Below are 12,292 nucleotides of genomic sequence, written 5' to 3'. Positions count from 1 at the left end.
TCAAATCTTTTACATTTCAACTCACATCATGTTATTAATTCTTTGAGGATGAGGGGAGGCAGTTTCTCATTATTATAACTTTCCCTCACTGGATTTAATATCTCTATTTCATCGGAGCTGTAGCCGCCGGCCTATGCCAGAGCCACAGCAATGCCAGATCCAAACCGTGTCTGCGACCTACACTCAGCTCACAGCAGCACTGGATCCTTGACCCACTGAGCGAAGCCAGGGATCAGACCCACAACTTCATGGTTCCTAGTCAGATTCGTTTCCGCTGCGCCACAATGGGAACTCCTGGTTTTTAATTTTAATATTTAAAGCATGATCAGAAAAGCCCCACCTTATGGGGGGTAGATTAGATCCTTCTTGAGGCTGACACACCAAAAGAAAAAGAAAGGAAAATCTGAGAGACAATGTTATCTAATGTTCTACTTAGTTATACTGGTTCCAGATGACAACTATAGCTTAATATATTTTTGTACATGTACACACACACACACACCAGTTCCACCAAGGAAACAAAAGTGTTTGATACATCTTACATCTGCTAGACTAGGGGTTGCTATGACAACAGAGTGTAAGAAATATACTTTTCTAAATCTAAAATGGCATCTCTTCTGTTTAGCTCAAAGCACTCTAAAAAATAAGACAGTAAAATACATAACTTAAGTACTAGAAAGAGGTTTTTACAAAAAAAGAAAATTTTACTCTAGACCTCTTTCTTTCATCCTTCCCTTTCTTCTCCCTTGTTTACACTTAAGAAAATCATCCGCAAAGAGAAACCTACTCTCAGACGAAGAAATAATGCTTGATACTTAAACCAGAACAGTTACAAAAAGCCAACCAGCAAAACTGCTTCTGTTGTCATGGGGAACCTTTAGTTCTCTGCACAGCGAGCAGTTCTTAGCGTCAAGTGGGGTGTTAAAGCTGCCTTTGACTCCTGTATCTATTATCCTTGACTATACCCCCCAATAGGAAACTGGATCCTGTTAATAAGCAAATCCATCATAGGAAAACAATTTGCAGAGTTAAATAATCATTTACACTGAATGAGAAGTGACTACTGGTTTCAGTGTTTATCTTTTCATTGTAATTTATCTGAAAACATCAGAATATCTTCATGGAGGAAACTGTCCTAGGAAATGCTTGGTACTGATTTTCTACCCTGAAATGAACAATAAATGACCTTGCATGAATTGACCTTTGGTCCCATTAACAAAGCTAAGTCATGATATCTGAGTCCCAAATATATACCTAACGTCCAGACAGGCTTGAAAGAAGACAAAGAAAGGAAAAAGAAAAATCTGTGGGGGTGGGGTGAGCAGGAGAATAAAATGAAGAGAATGAACAGAAGGAAATGGTGGCAAATGATAGGTGCCTCTGATGGTAGTAGACAAGCATCTCCAGAGTAAATACCGAGCTGGAAAATTACTGATTTTTTTCCCTAAGAAAATGGTCTCAATGTTTTCAAGTTAAATACCTACTCTAAATTTGTCAGATTAGGAGTTCCTGCTGTAGCTCAGCAGGTTAAGCATCTGATGTAGTATCTGTGAGGATGCAGGTTTGATCCCTAGCCTCACTCAGTGGGTTAAGGATCCAGCTCGGATCTGGCATTGCTGTGGCTGTGGCATAGGCTGGCAGCTGCAGCTTTGATTTGACCCCCTAGCCTGGGAACATCCATATGCCGCAAGAATGACCATAAAAAGAAAAAAAAGAAAGAAAAAGAAAAATTAATTTTACAGATTAGGCATACTTACTCTTGCAGTCTTAGATCAATGAAATTCCATTAATAGTGATTCGGGACCCACATTATTGATAAATTATCTTCTCAATAACTCTTTGCCAACAGGATTGTGATCTCTTTGCTGGTTATAGCTGCTGTAATCTGTTTACCATGTAATTTGTTGAAACTTTTTCACCAAGAATGAGTGTGCCTTCACAGGAAAGTTCATTCAGTAACTACCTCATTTTTCCTTATCTATACTATGCCTCATATTCGTGATTCACCTTTCTGCATAATAATAAAGCTTACTGTATTATGAGCAGGTATCAAAAATCTGTTTAAAATCTAAGAAGAATGTGATATTCTAGGGCAAAGAGGGGGGAATGACTGGTTTTTTGCTTTATCATTTATTACCTTTTAGTAACATCATGTACTCCTTTGCTTCCTTAAAGCTGTTAACACTGCAGCTCTTCTTGCCCAAATATTTATAATTCAATATGAAAATTATTGATTTATTTGTGCTTATTTTTTAAGACCAAAATATGCATTGCTAGATGAATGCACCAGTGCTGTCAGCATTGATGTCGAAGGGAAGATATTTCAGGCTGCAAAAGGAGCTGGAATTTCCTTACTTTCTATAACACACAGGCCTTCTCTTTGGTAAGTGTTTCCAGTGCTCATTTATGATGGATCTTTATATTTTTCAATTAAAATTAACTTTGCTAAACTTTTCAACTGTAGAGCATACGATATTTTACTTATTTTCAACCTGTATTTCTGTTAAGGTTTTTATGTCTAAAAGAGTAAAATCACTCTCAAGCTGAAAGTTGAAGTTCATGTGTTTGATGAAATATGACAGAGATTAATGGCCTTTTCTGTATACTTTTGGGTAACTATCTTTAGTGTTCTAAGTTTTCCAAAAATTTTGCCTCCCAACAGGTGGGATCCTACAAAAATTAAATTGAAAACTATGTATGTCTAGGGAAAAAATTTCTATGTCAAGGGAAAATTTTAAATGTGAAAACACTGCTATTAAAATATGAAAGATAAAACAAAAAGAATAGAAAACAAACGAAGGACGATAAGGAGTCCCCACTATGGATCAGCGGGTTAAGAACCCAACATAGTGTCTGTGAGGATGTGGGTTTGATTCCTGACCTCATTCAGTGGGTTAGGGATCTGGCGTTGCCACAAGCTGTAGTGTAGGTTGCAGATGTGGGTCAGATCCTGTGCTGCTGTGGCGCAGGCTGGCAGCTGCGGCTCTAATTCAACTCCTAGCCTGGGAACTTCCATAAGCCACACATGTAGCCGTAAAGAGAAAAAAAAAAAAAAGACGGTGATATAAAAAAAGAAATAATAATAAACAATTTGTTTATTTCATTCTCAACTTATCTTGGGCTTTCCTAACCTTGGATCTACAACCAAGAGCAATTTTAGAATATGATAGTTCAGATATTGGGCAACTTCCATCTTCAGTATATGTTGAAGATTTGGCTCATCGCTCTGGCTCTACAACATTATTTTGTTTCTGCATGGGAGAAGAAACTGTAGAAGTATTTCATGACCTGATTCAAAGGTGTGTTGTGTATTATGGGCTAAAATAATATTTCGGGGTTTATCGTAGAGGAATTAAAAAGAAACTACTATTTCAAAGGAGGCTCAATGGAAATAATCTACAGACTTTCTGCACAAATAAGATAAAGCATAGGACAATGGTAATTATAAAATTATAATTTTACTTAGGCATCAAATAATTTAATAAACTTCTTTAATTTTTGACATCTTCAGATACTGGTAATGACTTTAATCTTTACAAACAAAAGTTACCCATTCGTCGTCATGGCGGAAAATATAATACATTTTTTCCTTTTCCGAAATCTTTTCAGGGAAAATAAGAATTTCATATAGGAAGAAAGAATAGTCAGAAATAATAGATTTCTTTTTTTTTTTTCTCTTTTGTCCTTTTAGGGCCGCACCTGTGGCACATGGAGGTTCCCAGGCTAGGGGTCTAATTGGAGCTGTTACTGCTGGCCTACACCAGAGCCACAGCAACACCAGATCCAAGCTGCGTCTGCCACCTACACCACAGCTCATGGCAATGCCAGATCCTTAACCCACTGAGCAAGGCCAGGAATCGACCCACAACCTCATGGTTCCTAGTCGGATTCGTCTCCCCTGTGCCACTATAGGAACTCCGGAAATGATAGATTTCTGCAACCTAAAATGGCTAAACTAATTCATAAAGCAGAAGTAACATGCTTTTTAGTTCTACGGGGAAATACACTATAGGTAGCTGCAATTAAAAACATGTTTTTCTTTTTCAGAATCTATAAAATTAGAATCATTATTTGTTTTAAAAATTGTCCACTACCAGAGTGCCCGTCATGGCTCAGTGGTTAACGAATCCATCTAGGAACCATGAGGTTGAGGGTTTGATCCCCGGCCTTGTTCAGTGGGTTAAGGATCCGGCGTTGCTGTGAGCTGTGGTGTAGGTTGCAGACGCGGCTCGGATCCCGCGTTGCTGTGGCTCTGGCGTAGGCCGGTGGCTACAGCTCCGATTCGACCCCTAGCCTGGGAACCTCCATATGCTGTGGGAGCGGCCCAAGAAATGAAAAATAAATAAATAAATAATAAAAATAAAAATTGTCCACTACACACCTATTTGACTGGCCAAAGTCCAGAACACTGACACTGCCACCAAATGCTGGTAAAGCTATGGACAAATAGGAACTCTCTTTCATTGTGAGGGGTAACGAAAAATGGTACAGCTACTTTGGAAGACAGTTTTGCAGTTCTTCACAAAATAAACATACTCCTACCAGTATGACCCAGTAACTACAATCCTTGATATTTACTCAAAGGACTTGAGAAAACTCATGTCCACACAAAAACCTGCATATGAATGATTGTAACAGCTTTATTCATAATTGCTAAAAACTTGGAGGCAACCAAGATGTCCTTCAGTAGGTGAATGAATAAACTGTGTACATCCCAACAATGGAATATTATTCAGCACTAAAAGAAATGAGCTATCAAGCCATGAAACATCATGGAGGAAAGTTAAATGAATATCACTAGGTTAAAGAAACCACTTTAAAAAGGCTGTATGGGAGTTCCCGTCGTGGCACAGTGGTTAACGAATCTGACTAGGAACCATGAGGTTGAGGGTTCTATCCCTGGCCTTCTCAGTGCGTTAAGGATCCGGCATTGCCGTGAGCTGTGGTGTAGGTCGCAGACGCGGCTTGGATCCCGTGTTGCTGTGGCTCTGGGGTAGGCCGGTGGCTACACCTCTGATTCGACCCCTAGCCTGGGAACCTCCGTATGCCGCAGGAGCAGCCCAAGAAATGGCAAAAAAAAAAAAAAAAAAGGCCAAGAAAGAAAAATAAAAAGCTGTATGATTGCAGGTACATAACATCTTGGAAAAGGCAAAACTGTGGAAACATTAAAGATGAGTGGTTTCTAGGGGTTGAGGAAGAAAGGATAAATAGGCAGAGCACAGAGGATTTTTAGAGCAGTGAAAATACTCTAATACTGTATAATGGTAGATACATAAAATCATAAATTTGTCCAAATGTGTCCTTAGTGCAGAACACTAAATGAACCCTAATGCTGGTTATGGACTTTGGATGACAATGATGTGTCAATATAGGTTCATCAATTGTATGATTATATCACTCTGGTGGGGGAGGCTGATAATGTAGAAGGGGATGCATATGTAGGGGCAAAGAGTTTAAGGCATATTTCTGCACCTTTCTCTCAGTTTTGCTGTAAACCTAAAAAAAAAAAAGTCTTAACAACAACAAAACCCTATTCGTTCCTTAAACTGAGGGGAAAAAAAAAAAAAGGCTGAATATGTTTCCATTGCCACTTTAAGGTACTGGAATAGGAACTGAATGACAGGACAGCATAATAAATACACTGATAGAAGTCAGGAAAAAAAAAAAAAAAAAAAAAACAGGGCTAAGAGCCAGAATAGACTCAAGAGTTCTTCTGAACTGGTTCCACAGGCATAGGTCATAATTGTCTTAAGCCAGTTCCTGTTGGTTTTCTCCAAGGAAAAGTCAGAAGAATCATACTCATTGACATGGACTTCAGCTCATCTGGGACTAGATCCAGACTGCCTCTGGGGAGAACTGGCAACTCAGGGCCCTATCCCTCCAGATGCTAATTCATTTTTTAACAACAGACAGACTACGAAATTCCATAGAAAACTTTACTTCGTGAAATTTTCTACTTTCAGGAAAACTCTGAGGAAAGACAAATATGAATGTTTAAATGAAGTGTGAACTGGATTGTTACCTTCTCAGTAGGCGTAGAATTCCGTGTCCGCGAACAATTAAAGCCTGATCCCAATTGAATACTCAGCTTGCTTCAGTTTTAAAGTAAACATTCTCTATAAAGTAAAAGGTCTGGAAAGGCCTCAAGGATTAACTCAAAGGTTGCTACTTAGTTTGTTTGAAGTCACGTATGTAATGACAGCTTTGGCATAAATGTAATCAGCCACCTGCCACAGAATGACCCAGTCAAACAGCGGAGGAGGAGAAGGGGGAGAGGGAGGGGGAGGAGGTTTGCCTGTCCCTTGGGTATAGTTACTAACATGGCAAAGAAAAGGTTTGTTTTGTTGTTGTTGTTGTTATTGTTGTTGCTATTTCTTGGGCCACTCCCGCGGCATATGGAGGTTCCCAGGCTAGGGGTCGAATCGGAGCTGTAGCCACCGGCCTACGCCAGAGCCACAGCAACGCCTGATCCGAGCCGCGTCGGCAACCTACACCACAGCTCACAGCAACGCCGGATCGTTAACCCACTGAGCAAGGGCAGGGACCGAACCCGCAACCTCATGGTTCCTAATCAGGTTCGTTAACCACTGCGCCACAACGGGAACTCCAAAAAAAGGTTTTGATTGATGAAATAGAAAAGTGAAAGGAGACAGTAGACTGTGGTGTGAATGCAAGTGTTTCGATGGTTTATGCATAAGTTTTGAGTTCTTTATAAGTACAGCAATATACTATAGTCTGGGGGAAAAATGTAATTGTAATGTATACATGTAAGGATAACCTGACCCCCTTGCTGTACAGTGGGGAAAAAAAATTAAAAATAGAATCACCATAAAAATATATATATATATACTATAGTATAGAGAGTATGATCGTAGTAAGTTATTTTTCTAATTTTTCTAGCTCTCATTTATCTGTATAATGGGAATAATTAGACCACCTATACTTGTTTAATTAGACTTAAATAAAGTAAGCCGGTAACAGAATAGGTGCTGAATCCGAATTAGCAACAGTTATTATGATGATTAATCAATAGAAAATAGTGTCATATTTTTTAAAAAGGGAAGATCCCCTTACACTTTAAAACAGTTTTGTTCATTTTTTCCTTAAAACAACAAAAAAGATATTTTTCCTGTGTTTTTCCCCAACTTAATCATTTGGGGGGGATACCAAGTTGTGGTATTTTTTTCTTAGATTTTAATAAAGAACTAAAAAGACGATGTAAAATGATATAAATACATTTGTCCCCAGTACATCCTGTGTAATCGCAATTATTTTCAGTTAAAAAGAATCACTGGATTTTTCTACTTCTTTTCAGAATTATTGGAATCTGATGAGCGTTTTCAAGTAACACATTAATGTAATATTAGGTGAGGTATCTTGTTTTTCCATTATTTTTTTATTTTAGCTCTCAGATTTTAAAAGCAATATTTTCACATTTTAATTTTTCCCTTAACGTAGAAATACACTGTTTCCAACTTAATTTTTTGCAAGGTCCTACCCATTGGGAGGTCAAATTTTTGGCAAATCTTAAAACCCTAAAAAGTTACTCAAAAGTATACAGAAAAGATCATTAATCTCTGTCATATTTTATCAAATACATGAACTTCAGCCTTTAGCTTGAGAGTGATTTTACTCTTTTAGACATAGTTTAACCTAGCTTAGTGTTCCCATCCCATGTTAAAGCCATCCAATCAAAATGGGATTAAACCCAAATTTCCATCAATTGATGAATAGATAAAATATACAGTACTATGCAATGGAGGAGTTCCTCTCGTGGCTCAGTGGTTAACAAACCTGACTAGGAACCATGAGGTTGCGGGTTCAATCCCTGGCCTTGCCCCATGGGTTAGGGATCCGGCATTGCCAAAAGCTGTGGTGTAGGTCGCAGACACGGCTCGGATCCCGTGTTGCTGTGGCTCTGGCGTAGGCTGGCAGCTACAACTCCAATTAGACCCCTGGCCTGGGAACCTCCATATGCCTCGGGAGCAGCCCTAGAAAAGACAAAAAGACCAAAAAAAAAAAAATGCAGTACTATGCAATGGAATATTATTCAGCCACAAATATGAGTGAAGAACTAATACTACAACTATATTAACTTTGATATCTTCTTGTTAGGTGGAAGAAATCCGTCACAAAAAAGCCAAATTTTGTTTGATTACTTATATATAAAATGTCCAGAATAGACAAATTCAGAGACAGAAAAGAGATCGGTGGTTGGCAGGGGCTGAGCAGAAGGAGAAATTGGGAGGGACTGCTAATGGGTGTGAAGTTTCTTTTAGGGGTGAAGAAAATATTATGGAATTGGATAGTGGTGATGGTTGCATGAGCTTGTGAATATACTAAAAAATCACTGAATTTTACATTTTAAAAGGGTGAACTTATAGTATATGAATCCTATGTCCATTTTTAAAAGGAAGTTAAGAGCTACATGAAATACCCCCACTGATCATAGTAAATAATGACAGATGAGAGGTTAAAAGGGAACAAGTGAGAAAAACTGTAAAGGAAAGACATAAAAACTGAGGACAAAATGCAGTGGCTCAGCCAGGCAAGGTCAGTTCTGCCAGTGTTACCCTTTCCATTTATACCCAACAATTCCCAGAGAATTGGTGACCTTTGCCTTCATTTAGGAGCAGATGGACTGCCTCCTGTCTCATCAATAAAATTATCTCTATATCTCTCCCAAGTTCCTAATTATGAACTTGAGCTATGAGAAAAAAGATTAAATCATACGAAAACATGGAAGTATCTTTAAAATTTTTCTCAGTTCATTTTTCTAGTAACATTTTTAAAACTTTAATTTTTGAGAATTTTTATTTGTATCGAATAATTCATTCCCAAAGAATAATCTAGTAATGAGTTGGTATTGTATTGCCTTTGTTCTCCTTAGTTTTGTTTTGTTTTTATTACTCAAATGAATTTATCACATCTGTAGTTGTATACTGATCATAACAATCTGATTTCACAGGATTTCCATCCCACAGCCCAAGCACATCCTCCCACCCCCTCTCCTTAGTTTTTTCAAAATAACCTTTAAATTTTTACTTTCTTCCCTCAGCTTCCTTTCCTTGTTCTCATTCTAAGTATGCTTTGATATTTATGCAGGAGCCATGCTGAATTATGAAGATAAATAGATGCAACAGCATGTCTTCCTTTGCAATTCATATTTATTTGGAATATGAAATAAATTTAATAGAAGCAATAGAATTTCCTAGAGATTAATGACTTTTGGAGTTAAAAAAAAATCGTAATATTTAACCCACCGAGGGATTTTTGAAAGCCAAACAAAAAATAGATACCTTACTTAAAATTTATCTTTTTTTTTCTTTAAGGTGGAAAGTTTTTAATGATGCTTTTTTTTTTTTAATTTCCCCCAACATGCTAATCTCTGTATCATTCCAATTTTAGTATTTGTGTTGCCGAAGCGAGCACAAAATTTACCTTTGGATATCAATGAGAATGATAAATCTATAACTAAAATGGCTTTTTGCAATTGTTGCTAATAGTATTATTTCATTTTGATTATGCAGGAAATACCACACTCATTTGTTACAGTTTGATGGTGAAGGAGGTTGGCGCTTTGAACAATTGGATACTGCTATTCGTTTAACACTGAGTGAAGAAAAACAAAAGCTAGAATCTCAGCTAGCTGGAATTCCCAAAATGCAGCAGAGACTCAATGAACTATGTAAAATTTTGGGAGAAGACTCAGTGCTAAAAACAATAAAAAATGAAGATGAGACATCCTAATTTGTTTTGACATGTTTCAAATGTTTATTTTTAGTTAAAGGCTCAGAGCCACTGTTATAGTGCATGCATTGTGTTAAGCTAAGCACAGAGGAAAAAAGGGAGAAAGAAATGTTTTGTAAGGTTTTAGCATCAAGTAAATATATGATCTGACTTTTCAGAAGAAAACAAACAAATGCATTATGTAAAATTAGTCATTATGGCTTACACTAATTCCTAGTGAAAGCCTAATTGCCATGTAAAACAGGATTTTCTAGGTGAATTCATGGTGAATACTAGATTTGCTATGTGAATACGATGTGCCCGAAATTCTTCACAAATATGGGCGACAGCTTAAGAATGGAACAGCTTAAGAGCAGCATCTGGGTAAAAACTAAGTACATAAAATTAGAAGTTTGAGTAACATTTCAGCCCATTTATGGTTATTAGCTTCAACAGCTAGAATTCCTGTTCCTTATTTCTAGAGGTCAACTAAATCTGTATACAGAGTAGCTAACAGTTGGATAAATAATTTCAATATAAAAAAATTCTTTTAGTGGCAGTGATTGAAAGAAAGAAGCATGGCTATACATGTAGAAAATGCCATATTTTTAATTTTAGCTTTTGAGCATCTCAATGTGGGCACATAACAAATTGTTTTAATGAGAATCTTACATATTTGTTAATCAACTCTTCATTTTAAAAAGAGAATTGCCAATACAAAGAAAAAAAGAGTATCCAAAAAATGATTGTCTCAGCCTGTTATTTTACTTGTCCCTAGAAATACATAGCTTGTTTTTGTGCTCAGAGGAGTCCACTGTATTTTTAAAACAGCAGTGCTATAATAGAATAGGGGGGATTTTCAAAATCACAGTAGTGATACTATATACACTGAATAATACTTTATAATTTATAATCCTCATTTACATCATTTCATTTTATTTTATTTTGTCTTTTTTTGTTGTTGTTGTTGTTGTTGTTGCTATCGGCATATGGAGGTTCCCAGGCTAGGGGTTGAATCGGGGCTGTAGCCACCGGCCTACGCCAGAGCCACAGCAACGTGTCTGCAACCTACACCACAGCTCACGGCAACGCTTGATCTTTAACCCACTGAGCAAGGGCAGGGACCGAACCCGCAACCTCATGGTTCCTAGTCGGATTCGTTAACCACTGCGCCACGACGGGAACTTCCATCATTTCATTTTAATTCTTGTGGCAATCTTTGAGGCAGATATTATTTTTCCTAGTTTGCTTTTGAGAAAGTTGACACTAAGATCATGCAACTTATTTAGGAGTAGATCCAGGAACCAAATAAAATTCCCCTGTTTCGGGAAGTTCCCAACGTGGCTCAGCGAAAAGGAATCTGACTGGTGTCCAAGAGGACGTGGGTTCAATCCCTGGCCTCGCTCAGTGGGTTAAGGATCCAGCATTGCCATGAGCTGTGGTGTAGGTTGCAGATGCGACTTGGATCCTGTGTTGCTGTGGCTGTGATGTAGGCCAGTGGCTACAGCTCCAATTTGACCCCGAGCCTGGGAACCTCCATTTGCCACAGGTGCAGCCGTTAAAAAAAAAAAAAGAAAAGAAAGCCAGGACTGCCATTTTAATCTCCTATTAACTATGCCACCATGTTGATAGGCAAAGAAAAATGGAAATGCTCAGTTATTAGCAGTTTAGAATTTTTCTTTTTTCCATATTTAGACATAATCATGATAGATGCCGTGAATGATTCTAAGGCTTTTTCAAGTGGTAGAGTACCTGGATGTCATTCATGATGACTGAAATAGAATGTCATGACATTTTCATATTTTCAGTTCTTCCATGCCAAGACATTTTTAATTATCAATAAATGCAACCACCTTATATGAAGGAATGTAATATAAAATCAAAATCAGGGAGTTCCCATTGTGACACAGTGAAAGTGAATATGACTAGTATCCATGAGGATGCATGTTCGATCCCTGGCCTCGCTCAGTGGGTATGGGATCTGGCATTGCTGTGAGCTGTGGTATATAGGTCACAGATGCAGCTTGGATCCCGCATTGCTGTGGCTGTGGTGTAGGCCAGCAGCTGTAAGTCCAATTCGACCCCTAGCCTGGGAATTTTCAAATGCTGCATGTGAGGCCCTGAAAAGAAAAAAAAAAAAAAAAAAAAGATGGTGTCAAAGGTTGAAAAAAAATGTGTGGAACCAAAAGCTAAACTTGATAAAAATGATTCATTAATCTAAGTTCTATATTAGCAGTTAACCAGTTTATCCTGCTATATGGAAAAGTTTAAGTGTCTTGACTTTTAAAAGTGTAAGAAGAAAAGTCCTCGTTTGAAACATGCGCACAATTTTTATGACTTAATTTCCAAAATTTGAAAAATAAACTTTTTAAGACTCAATATATTGTGTTTCGAGACTTTGAAAGGAATGCCTAAACAAATATTACATTTATAATTAGCTCTTATTTAATATATCCTACCAACTGGTGGAAGTAAATGACTCATTATTTCTAATGTAAAAGATTCAAGGATGTTTAAAATTCTGTACTAAAAACCATCCACATTGCAGTTTAAATATTAAAGT

General features: G+C 37.5%; 1 protein-coding gene across 1 annotated transcript in view; it reads left to right on the top strand.

Moving 5' to 3' along the window:
• ABCD2 (ATP binding cassette subfamily D member 2) overlaps positions 1-10,363 on the top strand; it is a 57,073-nt gene extending 46,710 nt beyond the window's left edge. The window contains exons 9-10 of the mRNA XM_047788581.1: positions 2,258-2,383; positions 9,531-10,363. Of these exons, the coding sequence (XP_047644537.1) occupies positions 2,258-2,383; positions 9,531-9,750 (346 nt within the window). The 3' untranslated portion in view covers positions 9,751-10,363. The remainder of the gene's footprint in view (positions 1-2,257; positions 2,384-9,530) is intronic.
• The last annotated feature ends 1,929 nt before the right edge of the window (positions 10,364-12,292 follow it).

This window comes from Phacochoerus africanus, chromosome 7 (genome assembly GCF_016906955.1).
Source record: "Phacochoerus africanus isolate WHEZ1 chromosome 7, ROS_Pafr_v1, whole genome shotgun sequence".
NCBI classification, from domain to species: Eukaryota; Metazoa; Chordata; class Mammalia; order Artiodactyla; family Suidae; genus Phacochoerus; species Phacochoerus africanus.
Note: the sequence above shows the minus strand (reverse complement) of the source record. Positions and strands in the feature narration are given on the sequence as shown.